The sequence below is a fragment of the Hetaerina americana genome, unplaced genomic scaffold (genome assembly GCF_022747635.1).
Source record: "Hetaerina americana unplaced genomic scaffold, ioHetAmer1.1.p SCAF_8, whole genome shotgun sequence".
Classification (NCBI taxonomy): Eukaryota; Metazoa; Arthropoda; class Insecta; order Odonata; family Calopterygidae; genus Hetaerina; species Hetaerina americana.
Genome location: NW_027287427.1, coordinates 85,072,218 through 85,092,443, shown reverse-complemented (window position 1 = coordinate 85,092,443; position 20,226 = coordinate 85,072,218). Strand labels below are relative to the sequence as shown.

Genomic DNA, 20,226 nt, shown 5'->3' with positions numbered 1-20,226 from the left:
GCAAATTTTGACCATTATCTAAAATTATGGTGGAAAAAGAAGTTATTTATATATTTATTGTAGAAGAAAATGGATTCAGTAACAAAGCCAGCAGTGTCCTTTCATCTACATCTACATCTACATAATACACCGCAAGCCGCCGCAAGGGCGTGTGGCGGGGGGTGTTAGGTCACCAACCGTAAAAAGGAAAAATACCACATGCAAAACAACAACGTGGAAAATTACACCCACAGCAGCGCAAACACTCATGCAACAATCCCTTCATCCAACACTCATGCAAACACATATAACAAACTAACAAAAAACTGCACCCCAAGATGCAGCACGAAAGCCATCCTACAACACGGAAGCCAGGACACAACAAGCATGAAGGTGAAACATCACTACCACATGAACATGCACCAAAAAACACTATACCCCCCGAGGAGACTCTAAAAGGCAGGGAATGCGACCCAACGTTGCAGGTAGCAGGAATTTCCCCCCGCGGAGAGGGACGAGGGATTGAAAGGGAAACTTAAAAATAGATGAACAGAACACTATTGAGGTCATTCGGAAAGAATGGGTTACTATAACAAAACACACAAGGATAATGGAAGAGCATGCATTTAAATAGGACTAATTATTTTTTAGACGCTGAGGGAGGCAAGTGGAATTTTTGCTATCTATAACCCTGCAGTTTTCTATCCCGTATTGTCCGTGGGAAGAAGGAGTCCTTGAGTCGGCTAGTTCTGGCATCTATTTCCCGAATTTTATATGCATAATCCAAGCAACCAATGTATGCAGGAGTACGAATAATTTGCGAGACCTCGGTGCTGAAACATGCGGATCTAAATTTATTTAATAATTTCAATCTTTCATTGAATCGTCTTTCAGCCAATGATTCCCACCCCAAATCCATGAGCATTTCGGTGACGCTTTGCGTTTTATCGTAGGAATTTTTTACAAAACGGGCTGCCCGGCGTTGAACCTTCTCAATTTCCCGAATGAGACCTTTTTCACTCGGATCCCACACGCTGCATGCGTATTCTAAATGAGGCCTTACAAGAGCGTGGTAACAACGTTCCTTGACCTTCGAGTCACTTTTGCCGACAATGCGTCTAATGAATCCCAATTTTTTATATGCTTGACCACAGACTTTACGTATGTGAGTCACCCAAGTTAAGTCTTTTGTGAATGTGACACCTAGGTATTTTACCGTATCAACTATTGCTAGGTCACCTCCAGCTAATTTTTAAGCAAATCCCGTTGATCTTTTAAAGAAATTTACCACTGAACATTTATTATAATTTAGAGTCAATCCCCAGTTAGAACACCATTTAGTAATGCAATCTAAATCCTGCGCTAGAATAAAACGATCCTCATCCCCAGATATCTCCCGATAGATCACCGTGTCATCCGCGAACATCCTAATTTTACTTTTCACTTCGCGGTTCAAATCGTTAACAAAAATCAAGAAAAGCAACGGCCCGATTACACTTCCCTGAGGTACCCCCGACGTGACTCGAACGCTGCCGGAACTAGCGCCATCAAGGACTACCCTCTGTTCCCGCTCTGAAAGAAAATCTTAAACCCAATTTATGGCGCCCTTGTTTATACCCGCGACCTTTAATTTATGAATGAGTTTACCATGTGGGACCTTATCAAATGCCTTTTGAAAATCTAAGAAGATGGCATCCACTTGCCTACCTCTCTCACCCGATAAAAGTAAATCATGTGTAAATAATCCTAATTGGGTTTCGCAGGAGCGGGTTTTCCTGAATCCGTGTTGATTTTCACTTAAAAAGTTAATTTTATTAAGGTGTCTCATTATTGAACTGACAATTATGTGCTCTAAGATTTTGCAACAGATAGAAGTGAGAGGTACACTAAACACTAGACGTACTTTATATCCCCCATGAGTATTCATACACAAATTAATAGATTAAAAAATATAAAATACCCCAGACAAATCTATTATGAAAATTTGTTTGTATAAGGGAGTGTCAAATGAAAGCCTGTAAAAGAAAATTTTTTTGACCTCGTAATTTCTTGAATACAAAAGATTCTCAGTTATATTATTTTCATATGTATTCTCCATGGTGTGCAACAAAAATATTCCACCACTTTGGAAGTTCACGATAACTCTAGAAATACTTTAATGGATTTAACTGCTACTAAGGTAAGGGGTGTCAATACTTGATGTGTACAATATGCGGGTCAGCTTTAAAGAAACTTGGCTTCATAGAACGGGTGGTGGGGAAATGTAATGAAAAAGTTAAAGAGAGGTGTTATTTTGCTCTAGTTAGACCTCATTTAGAATATGCCGCAAGTGTTTGGGATCCTTGGGAGAAAATTTGGCAAAAAGAATCAGATTAAGTCCAGAGAAAATCCGCTAGATTCGTTAAAAATTGTTATGATAAGAACACAAGTGTGACAGGTCTCTTAGGGGAATTATGCTTGGAACCACTTGAAGTGCGGAGAGAGCAAGCGAGGCTTAGACTTTTAGAAAGGATCAGAACAAACGAGTTTAACTATGACACTGAAGGAATTATAATGGCCCCACACTACTTAGGTAGATCAGACCACAAAGATAAACTAAGGGAGATAGATTCCATTTAACGGATAGACACACAAATACTCATTCTTTCCCCGAACAATCAGTAATCATAATAGTAAGAAACCGAAGTCACTTTAGAAATATTAAAAACATTGAATTTACAAGTCAGAACAAAATTCGACCTTGCAAAGATGTTAGGTATACTTTCAGGTGCATGTGTATGTTAGTTGGTAGTTTGAGTGTTTGCATGTGTGTGGGGTGTAAGTGTTCATGCATGAATGTATGCCATGTTTTTTTGTGGATGTATGAATATGTGGTTCTTGCATGCGGCTTTTTTTTCTTTTCTAAATTACGGGTAGTGTCCTAACACCCCCCCGCCACACGCCCTTGCGGTGGCTTGCTGGGTATTAAGTAGATGTAGATGTGCCACACCTGGTCAAGGGGATTTCTAAGAGAAATAATACTCTTCATTAACTGTCTAGTTCACATTTAAATTTGTTGGAGTAACAGAGATAAACCACCAACTTTCATTCATTGGTAAACTTCAATGTTTCTCCTCTTTAACTACTCAACAAACAAATGAAAGCATCCTTTTCCTTTGTGGTACAAGTTGCAAATTCAGCTTCCATGTCTGCACTATTTTTACACCTTATTATTGCTCTCTGGTGTATTGCTGCTAACTGCAAGTTTTGCATGAAAAGTATCGGGACGTATTTTTTTACGAGGAAGTATTTTTTCCAGACGTGACTACGTCACAGCGCGCTCGCACCACGCAGGCTCGGTGGTGAAGGGGTAGGACCTGCAAAATGCGCCAAGCGCCAAGCGCCTGCGAGTGGTCATTCAGGCTAGACCTTGTTTATAGCGAACCCCTGTTGAGTGACTCGACGCAAAATGAATGAAGCGAACGATTGAACAGCGGTACGCCATCAAATTTAGTGTGGGATTGAGAAAATCGGGTACGGAGACGTTGGTCAAGATGCTGCAGCTCCAAGTGCTCAAGGATGAAAGCATGTCACAAACTGCAGTTACTAAGTGGCACATGTTCTTCAAAGATTGGCGAGCGAGTGTGCAAGATGAGTCCCTGTTCGGCATCAAGAATCGACGGCAAAATGCAACGTTTGCGTTAAGTGCTGAATTCAGACCGTCGGCTAAGTGTGCGCATGATCGCAGATCGTATTGGCATTGATAAGATGACAGAGCACACCATTATCACTGAAAATTTGGCGATGCGGAAGATCCTCAATATACTCGTTCCGAAGGTCTTGACGGACGACCAGGAGCAGAGAGGAGTGCCTTCTTGCGAAGACCTTATGCAACGCGTTGATGAAGATCCCGACTTTTTGGACAGTCCTGACTTGGCACCAGCAGACTATTTACGATTCCCTAACGTGAAATCCGTAACTTTTCTCGATATTTTTATACAAGCCTTGTCTGTCTATATAGTTTAATTCCGAAATCCGTCAGTTATTGTGATAGGCAGTTTTAACTAGTTTCCTAATGCCTTGCAAAATTAATTATAGGTTAGGATAAACTTCTGTATTGACTTCACTTATGCACTGACTTAAACCGGAAGCGAGAACGACGGCTCTCCTATGAGAGAGGGATTGGATTCGAGAGATAAAGAACAAAGAATATCAAAAAGAACATGTAATGGAGGCATTATTAGTGTAGTCCTACGGGTCCTGTAGGTCCAAATACCAGAATAAATCCCAAAGAAACTGCGGGAGATGCCGCAACAGTAACTTTTAACGGAGTCATCCGCTAATGTGCAACAGAATAAATATCAATTGCATCAGAATAAATATCTATTCTGGATAAAAAGCAGCAGATTTCCTATAAATGGCCCTAAAGATGAGTTGTACCACTAATGACATCAAGTGACCCCTCTCTAGCCCAATGAATGGTGCACAAACAAGAGAAGCTGAGGACTGTGCTCCCTTAAAAGGGTTGATGATTAATATGACGAAATGCTTCTCTTTTTCATGGCAAAGCTATGGAATACCTTTTGTCATCTCTCCTTCATTTTGTCCTACAAATGACATCAAATAAAGTTTATGAATTTGTGCAGTTGAGTAATACGTATGCAAATTGTGCCCGTACTTTAAAATTGTACCATACAAACAATATAAGCGTACCATTCTACAATTTTTTTATCACCAATGCTATTGAATTCACATTTCCTATTGAATCAACATCTCTACGGTCATTTACACGGTATAAGTCCCTAGAATTACTATTACAATCTTCATCACTGCTACATGATTCCTCAAAATAATCCCTCGTAATGCCGCCCTTCCAAAACCAATATAAATTTGCATCGTTGCATCGTGATAAGTAGACCATATAATAACGAGTAATGGTTTTAAGACTTGGTTGAATTAAATCCCGGTTACGGTTTTGGCACTTGGTGCCTCTTTCAAAAAATTCGATTCGGATAACAGATGAGCGAAAAATAGGGTGAGGATTTGGCGCGAGGGTGGGAGTGTCGAGGCGGTGGGGTTAAGATGCGGGGAAGTGGCGCGTGGAGGACCAGCAACCCCTCTCCCACACCCGCCCACTCACTCTTCTCACCCATATCCCCCTCTCGCTCGATGCAGCATTCTTCCCTCCTGCAAACGGCCCAACTAACCAGAAATGAGTCCTTTAGGAAGTGGTCCTTAGGTGACTCTCGGTACCGGCCTAAGAGGTGTTTAGTAATTTGACCGTAGCCTAGAGTAACGGGATCATGATAGGAAAACGGAAGTTCTGGATCCAAAAACCAGTTGGCTGCAAAGTTGTTTTTCGGGAACGATGCGGTTATGAAAAAAGACTACTCAACATTATTATCAGAATTTAGCGATTTTTTCTAAACATTTCATCGGCAAATCGCCTCTGATTCAAGACTGGCTAAAAATAAAGAGTTCAAGAGAAAAAGAGCAAGGATTTTCTTTCAAATTTATTTGTTGTTCATCCCAAACGCAATCGTTTGGTTGATTCGGAACCTTCGAAAAGAAGAGAAGGTGCCGCAGAGGAATTCAAAATTGTACGGTTTATAATTCAGAACGTGGAGATTGGTGCATTGCACTCACCAAATAGGCTACCACATTTCTGTAGAGAGAGCATTATATACAAATCACAGATCCCACGAACGTATCCATAAGCTAAGGGTTCAATAAAGTGTTCTGTTCAATGGTAGATTATTAATGGTGGAAAATATAAAGAGGGATGGATACTTTTCAATTTTAGATTTATCCAAAAGGGGAAATTAAAAAAGAAACAAATTATATAGATCTATAACTATGATAATTACATGTCACTCGAGGTTTTAATGGATAATATAACAAGCTTTAAGAAACATTTGGGGATCGAGATGGTGCGGGGGCTAACGTACGGGCTTCCAGAGGGCCCGGGTTCAACTCCCGGCGGTGTTGAATATTTTTCAGGGGTATCTCGATCCCTGCTTGAGGTGCTTTGTGGAGGGCACTTTGAGTGAGTACGCCGTCCGTCGGATGGGACGTTAAGCTGCGGACCCCTTGGCGCCTTTCGTAAAGAGTAGGCTAATGCCGACGCCGGGTTTCTCTCCACCCTTCGTCCTTTCCTGTCCATCCCCTATGGCGCAAATGACCTCAGCTTTCGGTCACCTCCCCTAAAAACTACTACTACTTTAAGAAAAATTTAGATCGTAAGTCCTCAGGTGCCTGAGAAGTAAGTCCCTGCCGTAAAATTTGGCACCTTTGACTAGCTTGGCGGATTCAGCCGATCACCGTTAACACTGATGTTAACGGTAGGGTTGCGACAACGGGCACTATTCATTCGTATTCGAAGCCAACCCAGTTTTTCACTCGAGGCCTACCCAGCGAAACCTTCCCTCAAGGACGCCAAAGGAGTCTAGGGCCTAGGGCCATTAGATGGTTAGGAATCACAGAAGCAGTGGACCATTCAAGGAAAATGTAAAAGGCTACTCACTTCTCTCCGCCTTGGACATCTTGAACTCGTCCTTCTTGCGGAGTTTGCACGAGAATAGGCTCTTGGGGATGAAGAAGCAGAGGAAGCCCTTGCTCTCCGCGTCTTCGTCCTCCGCCGCCTTCTTGCCCCGCGCGCCACCGACTGCCTTCCCGTCGGCCACCACGGCAGTGGCGGCGTCGCCGCCCCCTCCCTCCCGAGTCTTGCCCTCCTCCTCCGCCATCGCTCTCCGCTTCCTCTCCTTTTTGCAGCACAGGCAGATGGACAGGGCCCGGCCCATCTCACGGGGCGCGAGGGCCCGGGGACGCGAGGGGACCCGCCGCCGCTCTCGCCATCACCCCGACGGCGATTCCGGGGGCTGTGGAAACGAGTTCCGCCGAGGAAGTCGAGCACGCAAAAACACTGTGCTTCCAAGAGGACGTGGAAAAATTCACGGTGCACGCCCCACTCTGCACGATCGACAAATGGATTTAATCACGAGAGATAATCCTTGTTGCTTCCGGAGAGCTGTTTTTCACTTTATTGGATATTCCGCGTGCCACACTTGAAGACGGACTTCCCCGTGGGTTTATAAAGCAACAAGACCTGCCCTCCCGGCCTCCCTCCACTCTGTGGTGGCTTCGCCAAAAAGAATAAAGGGATACTGACAACACCTCAATGTTTTTTTCTAATAATGTTATGCGTCTATCCATCCGCGAGGAAGGGCCGAAGGAAACCTAACCAGTGCTACGCAGGCTGCCAGCCCCCACCGCCTTCCTCAATCGGGAAGTTCTTATTCTTACTCACGACCCCTTTTCGATACACCAACCCCTCTGGCCACAGTGGATTCTGCGAATGAACGAAACCCTATTTAATGCGTATCCACTGCTTGTCGTCCAGAAAACGATTTGATTTCTTCTCTAGGGAAAATTTTACCGAGAAATTTCTAGTAAGAAAAGTACACTTTGTTCTTCTCAACCTTATTTAAGGTACCAGGAACAAGTTTGGTAACCGCATAAAAGTACAATTAGAAGGTGTGTATGGCTGGTGGTGGGAAGAGAATAGATTTTGAACTCGTATGGTTGGATTTATTGGCTTTTCTGACAATTGCAAATCAAGCTGTATTAAGTAGGCAGCATGGCAGATATTTAATTTACATCAATACGTTTGATAAGTCACAAATTAAGACTGAATAGCTAGAGAATACACCGTGGGACGGTTTCAGGAAGAAGAGCTGGTAGACAATGCGAGCTTTCGAAGACGAGTCCTACAAGGTCGCTGCCTGGGTTCTCCCTTGCTTAACCCGCAGCGCCCTCCTTGCTCCCCACTCACGCTTCGCTTCGCGACCACTCGTTCATTCCATCCACCCTCTTCCTAGACAGAAGCTGTTCCCCCGCTTCTCCTCCCCCCCTCGGGTCCCAGCGCGGGGTCGCCAAGAAAGCTCTTCCGCGGCCTCGTGCGACTTACGTTCCCCTATAATCCCGTTTGTTCCATCATTTCCACCTCCGCTTAATTCCAGGGGAGGAGAGAGGGAAAGTAAATCGCTTTACCGCCCCTTTCCCCTCACTCTTTCATCCAAATAACCACGAGCCCTCCCGAACAAGAACGGCAATTGCCTCGCAGGCCCCCTCGGCGGTGGCAGCTTGCTCGTATTTCACGTGCACGTTCTAATATTGCGCCCTTGGCACCCTCCTTAATTTGAGCCTCTAGGGAATCATCTCGGCTTATTCATCTCCAGAGAGGCAAAATAATACTCGATTTTACTGGTCAATTTCGCACTCACTTTGAGTCCCGTCCCCCAGGCCGAGTTCTGAAAAAAAAATATTTTACAAGATTCTAAACCTCTTTATGTCACATTTCTTTGACCTTTTCCAAAGACTCGGAATCCTATTTGGGTCGTAAAGTGTTGAGAAACATACTCCGCACCAAAAGACAAAAATTAACACGAAGGCTGTAACCCACTCCCTAAACTATTTCACTTGGAGATTAGAGAATTGCGTCTAGTTGCACGCTCCAAATTGAGAACTTACATCGCCCCGTGCCTTTCTCGTCGGCCATTCGCTACGTTATCACCTGGAGAGTTACATAAAAGCACAGGAGGGTAAAAATGAATCGAAGAACAACGATAAGCAAGGCAAGAAAACCGTTAATGGCAACGGGTTCTACTGAATGGGGTAGCTCGTTGGCACAGGAGTTGTCGAGGGTGAACTCGGATGGAATACGATGAACCTGAGCAAAGAACCTTTCACACAATTTCACACACGCTAACCGCTCAGAGCGGTATGTTCACCTCTGGTTACTGGCTAATCACACTTAGGATATGCCTCATCCACACGCTTACTTCCCGTGAACAGAATCCCGTTGAGTGGCGAAACAGACGAATACCCTATTAAGGGAGAGTTGGACCACGACACCAAGGTCCGCCCGGTCACCAGTTCACCCGAGCAGTTCCTCAAAGCAACTTCGCCGCGGACACCTGTCGAGAGGACTTCAACCCCTCTGACCGCCTCGTGGGAACCCTGAAGAAAACAGCCGCCTCCTCGCTGGGGCACCGCCCCGAGGACGGAGGAAAGATCAATTCGTGCCGGCCGGATTTGGCTCGCTCATCCACATGGGTCGGCATTTCCTGATCCATCTGTGGGCGAGACAGAAAGAAAATAATGCAAGTAAAGAAAGGTGGTCATTAGCCATTTGGGGAAGATAGATCCTACAACCAATAATGAGGAGGAAAACTGCATGAGTCACTCAATTAATTAAAAAACAGATACACTAAAATGATTCTACGAGATAAAAACATTTCCCTATAAATATACTCCAATAAACACTCAGATCATATCAATCCCTACATGCCTGCACCATCGCTGATCATCAACATCATCTTCCTAAAAACATGTGATATCTTTTTGTTGTCTCCGGCGTAACTTTATGGAATTTGCAAAATATGTTGAAATTAAATGAAATTTTTCACTTTGCTATTCCACACACTTTATATAAATTAAAAACTTCATTTTTAAATAAAGTGTGAGGAATTCGAAAGTCATTCATTTCATTACATTTCAATATGGCATGATATCTAATTTTACCTATTAGGTACACAACCATGTATAAAGTGTTCTGTACTTCATTATGCACCGTATTGTATATTTACTACTATATTGCGTTTTATTGTACTGCAAACTGTTATACATGTATTTAATGTACTATATTTATTACTATATTTAAGGGTTTTCGCCGGTTTATCACACCCTTCTTTGGGGGGAGATTTCCTGCGTGAGTTTTTGTACTAGGGTCTTCATGTCTAAACTCTCTAGGTTCTTCAAACGAATATATATATGTACATATATATATATATATATATATATATATAACACTTTTTGAAAGACTCACGGACGTGAATAATAATGTATAACACTTAGCACTAGTGGACACAGACAAAAACACAGAAACACACAAAAAAAGAGACTCACTATTTTTCGAATTTTCGGTGGTCGTTGCCACCTTTATCAAGGAGGAGAGGGACAGAACTCAGGAGTTCTGTCCCTCTCCTCCTTGATAAAGGTGGCAACGACCACCGAAAATTCGAAAAATAGTGAGTCTCTTTTTTTGTGTGTTTCTGTGTTTTTGTCTGTGTCCACTAGTGCTAAGTGTTATACATTATATATATATATATATATATATATATATATATATATATATATATATATATATATATATATATATATATTGGAAATTCAGTGCGACAGATATGGGATGAAAAGATGAAAATCAATATTAATAAAACAAAGGTTATGCGATTTTCTAGAAAGAAAAAGGTTAAGCTAAACATTAAAATAGGAGGGCAAAAACTAGAGCAGGTAGAACAGTTTACGTATCTCGGTAGTGTTTTGGACCAACACGGTCAAAGTAGTAGGGACGTAAGGAGAAGAATTGCGCTAGGCAAAGAGGCTTTCACAAGGAGGAGGGAGTTGATGACAGGGACGCTGAGTAAGGATATTAGCAAAATACTCGCAAAGACTTTGATATGGAGCGTGGCTATGTACGGTGCGGAAACGTGGTCATTGAAACAGGAGGATAGACGCAGATTGGAGGCTTTTGAAATGTGGGTGTGGAGAAGAATGGAGAAGGTGAAATGGACAGAGAAGAAAACAAATGAGGAAGTACTTGGTATGGTGGGCGAAGAGAGGGGTTTGTTGGGAGAAATCCTATGGAGGCAGGAAAAGTGGACGAAGAGGGTATTGACGGGTAGTGGTATGTTGAAGACTTTAATAGAGGGGTGAATGCTAGGTAAACGAGGAAAAGGGAGGAACAGGATAGGGGTGTTGGACGGGATGAAGGGAGGAAGAAAGTACTCAGAGATGAAGAGGGACCTGATATAGAGTAGGATGATGGATTTTGTTTTGTTAGGGGTAATAAAATGTTTGTTTGGTAGTTGTATCCATCCACAAACCTACCTTAACCGGTAGATTACCTTATATATATATATATATATATATATATATATATATATATCCCTCCCCGGACTACAACCTTGACGTGGTGGAAGGGCTTGTGCGTTCCGATGACCCCTAGAGCTGTACTGGCGGGAGTAATAATTATTGCTCCTGGGAGGGTCACCCATGCCAGATAGGTCGAAGGTTAGGAGCCAGACGAAAGGTAGTCCACGCAGCGTCTGTTCCTCAGTGAGGAGGCTGCAATGGCGTCTGACCCCAGTGGGGCGGCCAGTAAGTGATGGTGTCACGTTAAAAACACTATTGAGGAAGGCAACGGGAAACCACCTCAATTATCATTCCCTAGAAAAATATGATGGACAATAGAGATATTTTGAGTCCTGGCAACCACGGGGCTCGGCCCAATCGGCCGTGTGTCGTGCCCGGCAGCGGGGGAGGCAAGGCTTCCGCGGTAGTCATCCCACGAAACCCTTGCAGGGGAAAACCAGCAGCAGCAGGACAGAAGACGCAGGAGAAGAAGACAAAATTAGTTAGAATAGGAACGTGGAATGTTAGGACAATGATGAGGACAGGGAAATTGGAGAATGTTAAGCGAGAGATGGAAAGGGGAAATATAGATATTTTAGGTCTATGCGAGGTGAGATGGAAAGATAGCGGGGATTACTGGAGTGATAAGTATAGAATAATATACAGCGGTGGGGACGAGAGCCAACGAGGGGTTGCCATAGTATTAAATGAAGAGGTAGGAAGAAGCGTAGTCAACATAGAGCAGGTAACGGATAGAATACTACTAGTGGAGATAAAAGCAGAACCGACGAACTTAGTTATTATTCAGGTATACATGCCACCGAGCAACCATAAGGAAGAAGAGGTCGATAAGATATACGATCAGTTAGAGGACATGATCGCGTGTGTTCCAGCAGGGAAACATTTCATAGTGATGGGGGACATGAATGCGACGGTAGGCGAAGGAAGAGATGGTGATGAAGTGGGCGACTACGGTTTAGGCACGAGGAATGACCGCGGGGAGAAAGCAGTTGAGTTCTGCAGGAGACAGGGGTTAGTCATCACCAACACTTGGTTTAGACACCACAAAAGACGCAGGTATACATGTAAAATGCCAGGTGACTCAGGAAGATATCAGCTAGATTATATCCTGGTTAGACACAGGTTTAGGAATAGTGTGATAAATTCCCACAGCTTTCCGGGAGCGGATGCGGACTCAGACCACAATTTAGTTGTTATGAAATGTAGCGTACGTTTCAAAAAGATAAGGCAGGGGCGGCGAGTTAGAAAATGGAATGTAGAAGCATTAAATGGGTTGAAAAGGAAGGAATACAAACAGGCGGTAGAGAAAATAATGGAGGATGGTAAAGGGCTTATTACTATCGAAGAAAAATGGGAAATGATCAAAAAAGGGTTGTCTAAAGCCGCAAAAGACACTATTGGAACCGTTAACGCTAAAAGGACTAGGAAACCATGGATCACGGATGAGATGATTACAAAGATGGATGAGCGGCGAAAATGGAAGAATATAAATACAGAATTAGGCAAAATGAAGTACAAAGAATTGAACAATAAATTGAGGCGGGCAACAAATAAGGCAAAAGACGCATGGTGGAAGACGCAGTGCGAGGATATGGAAAGTCTCCAGAGGAAGGGCGAAATCGGTGCGCTGTACAGCAAAGTTAAATCGTTATCGGGAAGTAAGAAAGGAAGAGCTATGCTAATAGTTAGAGATAAAGCGGGTAAGGTAATAGTTGACGCAGGAAAGATCCAAGAGAGATGGAAGGAGTATATAGAAGAACTGTATAGTAAAGAACTCAGACCAACACAGTTAGACATTGAAAAAGAAAATGACGTAGAGGAAGACAGCTTAGGTCCAGGCATACTAGACAATGAGATAGAAAGGGCATTAAGGGAGATGAAACTAAATAAGGCCGTGGGGGTAGATAACATTCCCGTGGAACTTTGAAAATGCTTAGGAAAATGTGGGAGGAAGAGGCTATATGGGCTGATCCGTAGCATTTATGAGGAGGGAATCTGGCCGGAAGACTTTGTGAGAGCAGTTTTAGTTCCGATTCCGAAAAAGGTAAAGGCCACGTCATGTGAGGACTATAGGACAATTAGTTTGATATCCTACGCAGCTAAAGTTGTTCTCAGGATCATAAACAAACGGATAGAGATTAGGGCGAATGATTACTTAGGGGATGATCAGTTTGGGTTTAGGAAGGGGAGAGGTACGCGTGATGCCATTGCAGTAATGAGATTATTAATCGAGAGGAATATAGAACACAACCAGGAGGTATTTGCCTGTTTCGTAGATTTCGAAAAAGCGTTTGATAGAGTGAATTGGGAAAAACTAATGAGTATATTGCAGAAAATAGGAATAGATTGGAGGGAAAGGAGGCTAATCCGCAACCTGTACATGTCTCAGACTGCTCAGGTGCAGGTGGGAAACGGGGAGTCAGGATGGGCAGTGTTAGGAAGGGGTGTAAGGCAGGGTTGCCCATTATCACCGTTGCTGTTCAACCTGTATGCAGAGGAAATGATCAAAGAGGCATGGGAAGAACTCGAGGTAGGAATGAAAGTGGGCGGGGGATTCGTAAAATCAGTTAGGTTTGCTGATGACCAAGCTTTAGTTTGTCAGTCAGCCAAGGGGCTGCAAGCATTGCTTAGTGAATTGGAAATTCAGTGCGACAGGTATGGGATGAGAATCAACATTAATAAAACAAAGGTTATGCGATTTTCTAGAGAGAAAAAGGCTAATCTTAACATTAAAGTAAGAGGGCAAAAACTAGAGCAGGTAGAACAGTTTACGTATCTCGGTAGTGTTTTGGACCAACACGGTCAAAGTAGTAGGGACGTAAGGAGAAGAATTGCGCTAGGCAAAGAGGCTTTCACGAGGAGGAGGGAGTTGATGACGGGGACTTTGAGTAAGGATGTTAAGAAAAGACTCGTAAAAACTTTGATATGGAGCGTAGCTATGTACGGCGCGGAAACGTGGTCATTGAAGCAGGAGGATAGATGTAGACTGGAGGCTTTTGAAATGTGGGTGTGGAGAAGAATGGAAAAGGTGAAATGGACAGAGAAGAAAACAAATGAGGAAGTACTTGGTATGGTGGGCGAAGAGAGGGGTTTGTTGGGAGCAATCCTATGGAGGCAGGAAAAGTGGATGAAGGGGGTGTTGACCGGCAGTGGGATGTTGAAGACTGTGATAGAGGGTAGAATGTTGGGCAAAAGAGGAAAGGGAAGGAACAGGATAGGGATGTTGGACGGGATGAAGGGAGGAAGAAAGTACTCAGAGATGAAGAGGGACCTGGTGTAGAGTAGAATTTAGGGTTGTGTTTTGTTAGTAGTCACAAAATATTTGTTTGGTAGTTGTGTCCATCAAAAAAACCTACCTTAACCGGTAGATTACCTTAAAAAAAAAAAATATATATATATATATATATATATATATATATATATATATATATATATATATATATATATATATATATAGTATATATATATATATATATATATATATATACCACCCCGGCCTACAACTTTGACGTGGTGAAAGGGCTTGTGCTTTCCGATGACCCCTAGAGCTGTGCTAGAAGGAGTAATAATAATTGCTCCTGGTAGGGTCACCCATGCCTGATAGATCGAAGGTTAGGGGCCAGACCAAAGCTAGTCCACGCAGCGTCTGTTCCTCAGTGAGGCGGCTGCAATGGCGTCTGACCCCAGTGGGGCGGCCAGTAAGTGATGGTGTCACGTTAAAAACACTATTGAGGAAGGCAACGGGAAACCACCTTAATTATCATTCCCAAGATTAATATGATGGTCACGACAGAGATTTTGAGTCCTGGCAACTACCGGGCTCGTCCCAATCGGCCGTGTGTCGTGCCCGGTAGCAAGGCTTTCGCGGTCGTCATCCCACGAAACCCTTGCAAGGGAAACCGGCAACAGCAGGACAGAGGACGTAGGAGAAGAAGACCAAATTGGTTATAATAGGAACGTGGAATGTTGGGACAGGGAAATTGGAGGATATTACGCGAGAGATGGAAAGGGGAAATATAAAAATTTCAGGTCTATTTGAAGTGAGATGGAAGGATAGCGGAGATTAATGGAATGATAATAATAGAATATTATGCAGCGGCGGCGGGGAAAAGAGCTAACGAGGGGTAGCCATAGTATTAAATAAAAGGTAGTAAGAGAGGTAGTCAACATAGAACAGGTAACGGATAGAATATTACTAGCAGAGATAGAAGCAGAACCGACGAACTTAGTTATTATTCAGGTATACATTCCACCGAGCATCCATAAGGAAGGAGAGGTCGATAAGATATACGATCAATTAGAGGACATAATCGCGTGTGTTCCTGTAGGAAAACATTTGATAGTGATGGGGGATTGGAATGCGACGGTAGGCAAAGGAAGAGATGGTGATGAGGTTGGGGACTACGGTTTAGGCACGAGGAATGACCGCCGGGGAGAAAGCAGTTGAGTTCTGCAGGAGACAGGGGTTAGTCACCACCAACACTTGGTTTAGACACCACAAAAGACGCAGGTATACATGGAAAATGCCAGCTGACTCAGAAAGGTATCAGCTAGATTATATCCTGGTTAGACACAGGTTTAGGAACAGTGTGATAAATTCGCACAGCTTCGCGGGAGCGGATGGGGACTATGACCGCAATTTAGTTATCATGAAATGTAGCGTACGTTTCAAAAAGATAAGGCAGGGGCGGCGAGTTATAAAATGGAATGTAGAAGCATTAAATGGTTTGAAAAGGATGAAATACAAACAGGCGGTAGAGGAAATCATGGAGGATGGTAAAGAGCTAAGTACTATCGAAAAAAAATGGGAAAGTATCAAGAAATGCTTATTGAAAGCCGCAAAAGACACTATTGGAACCAGTAATGCGAAAAGGACATGGAAACCATGGATCATGGATGAGATGATTACAAAGATGGATAAGACGAGAAAATGGAAGAATGTAGACATAGAGTTAGGCAAAATGAAGTACAAAGCGTTAAGCTTATGAAGTGCGAGGATATGGAAAGTCTGCAGAGGAAGGGTGAAATTGGTGCGCTGTACAGCAAAGTTAAATCTTTAAAAGGCTAGTTAGAAAGGAAGATCTATGCTAACAGTTAGAGATAAGGCGGTTAAGATAATACTTGACACAGGAAAGATCCAAAAGAGATGGAAGGAGTATACAGAACAACTGTATAGTAAAGAACTTTGACCAACAAAGTTAGACATAGAAAAGGAACATGACGTAGAGCTTAGGTCCACGCATACTCGACGATGAGATAGAAAGGGCATTAAGGGAGATGAAACTAAATAAGGCCGTGGCAGTGGATAACATTTCCGGGGAACTATTGAAATGTTTCGGAAAATGTGGAAGGAAGAGACTATATGGGCTGATTCGTAGTATTTATGAGGAGGGAATCTGGCAGGAAGACTTTGTGAGATCAGTTTTAGTTCCTATTCCGAAAAAGGTAAAAACTACATCATGTGAGGACTACAGGAAAAGAAGTTTGATATCCCACGCAGCTAAAGTTGTTCTCAGGATCATAAACAAAAGGATAGAGAGTAGGGCAAATGTTTACTTAGGGGATAATCAGTTTGGGTTTAGGAAGGGGAGAGGTACGCGTGATGCCATTGCAGTAATGAGATTATTAATCGAGAGGATTATAGAATACAATCAGGAAGTATTTGCCTGTTTCGTAGATTTCAAAAAAGCGTTTGATAGAGTGAAATGGGAAAAACTAATGAGTATTCTGCAGAAATATGAATAGATTGGAGGGACAGGAGGCTAATCCGCAACCTGTACATGTCTCTGACTGCTCAGGTGCGAGTGGGGAACGGGGAGTCCGGTTGGGCAGTGTTAGGAAGGGGTGTAAGGCAGGGTTGCCCATTATCACCGTTGCTATCCAACCTGTATGTGGAGGAAATGATTGGAGAGGCATGGGGAGAACTGGAGGTAGGAATGAAAGTGGGCGGGGAAATCACGAACTACACTGATATAGATTTACGGAGAAAAATAAAAAAGTATAAATGACAAACGCAAGTTAGTGGGCAAGATAGAATTGTGTAGATAAAAAGTAGGAAAACGACTCCTTTACCGGGGCTTGAACCTTACACTTCTGACTTGCGGACCCGATCTCTGCCAATTAAGCTGGAACATGCTGCACCAGTTAAAGTAAGGAGACTTTTCTACCTAAAATCCGCATAATTTCACCTGCCCCACCAACCTTGCGGAATTTATAAAATCAGTTAGGTTTGCTGATGACTAAGCTTTAGTTTGTCAGTGAGCCAATGGGTTGCAAGCATTGCTGAGTGAATTGGAAATGCAGTGCGACAGGTAAGAGATGAGAATCAAGATTAATAAAACAAAGGTTATGCGAACAATTTGCCCGAACAATGATGTATATGTATCGATCTATCTATAATTATGAAGTAGCTCTGAAAAATGAATTGGTACAATGAATTTAACTATAGGAAGCATTCTAATGTATACAAGAGAAAATGTTAAAACCAATTAATATGAATATCCTAGTAATTCTGAGAATACAAGCAATTGAAATAACTTATTTGAGCCTGAATTTATTGAAATAGGATAAACTACCATGACAGTGTCGGAGGTATAGGATTTTTTTCACGGGAATTGAAAACCTTTGTTCCCATAGTGAATGCTAAAAATCAGTGAAATTCTTGAAAACCTAATGATCTTCATATCTGCGGAAAAAAGGTGCACTGAGATAAATGCCTTAGGTGTCAATTTGTTTAAAAAATTGACATTTCGAAATTTTATCCTTCAAGAGAATTAATTAAAAATATTATTTAATTCATCAAAATACATTTCACTCATTTTTACCTCGTTCCTATTAGTGGTATCTGACTGACAAGGGCAACTAAAAGAAATTCCCTTCAAGGGTAAATTTGTCACTTATCAAATATTTAGTTTGATTAAAAGGGTAAAAAAATTGAAATTTAGTTTTCTATATAATAAATGTCAGAAGCAATACTACGATTTACTGACAGCTCCATGTAGACAATCACGTGGATAGAAAACGGTAAAGATAGGGAGAAATACTCTGCGCAAGGACATTTTGAAATGCTGTAAAAACTTAATATTAATTTGGAGATGTGCAAGTCAAAACTAATAACAGTTGTTAAACTTAATTTAATCAGTATTAACTAACGTAACTTAAATGTGCACACATACCTGTATGTATGGTATTATATATGTGAGTATATTCTGACATCCTACAAAAAGATGTTATTTTGCGTAAATATTAATAATTTGTAAATATAACGCCAACTCCCTTCAAAATTTTATGCGCCATGGAATTTCAACGCCTTTTCAGCAACTTACAAATAATACAAATGTGCTAAAGATTGGTATTTGGAAGTTTCCTTTGATTGAATTTTTTCTGACTGATTTTATTTATTATCTTTTGTGATATTGATTAGATGTCAGAAAGTCTTGAGCAAGGAACAAAAACTGTCGCGGGTGGAAATTTCGCAAGAAATTTTTGACTGCGTCCAGGAAGATGAAGATTTTTTCGACAACGTTATAACCTCAAAGGATAGCTCAAAAGGAGCTCAAAGGATATCGGTTCGACTCCATAGAGGCGGTTCAAGCGGCGACGACAAAGGCTCTCAACAGTATTCCGGAAACCGACTTCCAGCGGGCTTTCGACGAGTGGCAGACGCGCCGAACTAAGGGAATCGATGCAGAAGGAATGTATTTTGAAGATTATTAAGTAATTTTAATAATAGCTTCAATACATTTTGATTTTTGGAACCAGTCCCGATACTTTTTGTACGGATCCTGTACAGGAAAATCAATAAGATTGTCTTCTAGTTGAACCAATCCAAGCAGCAGAGTCTACATATGTAGACTAGAAGTAGCATTACTCTCATTCAACTCACAAACAGATTAGACCTTGAGGCAGTCGATTAAAACTAGCGAGAACATGTGTTCCCCAAACCAACTTCCTTCGAATGGATTAAATTCCTACGCGGAGCTCCTCCGTCCATTGAGTTTGTGTGGTTGTAAATTAATGCGGGTACACGAATGTGGGATTACAAAACGGTATCTGCGAAAGGCTCGCCGCGGCGGCAGTCATTATGCGCCTATGGACATGGTGCTGGCGGATCAGGGCAAATATTTAAATGTTAGCCAGATTCTCACAAATATGTTTCGACTTTCCTTCGAAAAGATTATTAAGAAAAATGTACAACGCTTAGAATGGGAGCAGAACAACGGCCGTTCAAGGAATTACGATTTACCCTCACCATTGTGGAAATTTCGTAGTTCAGGCATGCTGACCTTCCCGCACAATTTAAAGTTACCAATGTGAAAATCAATCAGTCTTTTGAATTCTCAATCTTAAAAATGAATATGCAAGATTAAGAGTGAGAAAACTTTATCTATGTTTGAATTAAATGAGAAACCAGCCGAAATGTTGAGTAGCGGTTAAACAAGTGACTCGACGCGTCATCATATCTGGAAACGCTGCTGGAAGATCGCCTGTCCAGTTTGGAGGGTGACATTGAGAAAAACACTCTTCATTAAATTAAGTGCTCCCATGTGCGCATTTCCAGTTCGGGTGTTTTAGATGGATCAAATCCACTAAGCGGCATTCATCAATCATGAGGCGGATCCAGCTATACAGCACAGCACTCGGAGTATCTGAGCATCAGCTCACTTTGGCGGAGTCTACTCACCTACACCATGACTACCTCTATAAAGGGGTACGTGGACAGATTCCTTTATGAATAGACGTGACGGATTCCAATATTTAAATTCGGTGGCACACGGACGCTTCCGTTGCAAATGGGCAGGGAGCCAATTTCTTTTCTGTTCCAAGCCTCCCCAGAACTAGAAGCGGATTTATACTTGATGACCTCTCGAAAATGCTAGGCTGTGATAGTTATCCTTTTGTAAAGTCGATATTTTTTCATTTTTAAAATACCGAGTAAATATGCTGGCAAATATCCCAGGTATTTAAATAATAAAAAAAATATGTTGTGCATGAAAGCTTGTTTCGAAATTGCAAGCGAGTAACGACGGAATTAGCACAGTCAAACTATGAAAAAACCTTTGTAAACATGGTATCTAAAAAGATTTTCTCAAAATGCACTTATTTCTGCAAATCCGTTTTGTTTTCCCCATTAATCCTAACATTAGTAGTACTTATTTTTTTCAATTCCTAATGTAATCATTCGTAACCCTCCATACAGAGATTTTTATTATCTTTTATTTATATAATACATTTGTATTATCTTTTGGCATAAATGGCCTCTTCCTGAAGAGG

The 20,226-nt window shown here is 42.1% G+C and overlaps 1 protein-coding gene across 1 annotated transcript in view; it reads right to left on the bottom strand.

The window, feature by feature from the left end:
• rdgC (retinal degeneration C) overlaps positions 1-20,226 on the bottom strand; it is a 512,344-nt gene that overhangs the window by 450,596 nt on the left and 41,522 nt on the right. Inside the window, exon 2 of the mRNA XM_071596539.1 lies at positions 6,482-9,092. Within this exon, the coding sequence (XP_071452640.1) occupies positions 6,482-6,758 (277 nt within the window). The 5' untranslated portion in view covers positions 6,759-9,092. The remainder of the gene's footprint in view (positions 1-6,481; positions 9,093-20,226) is intronic.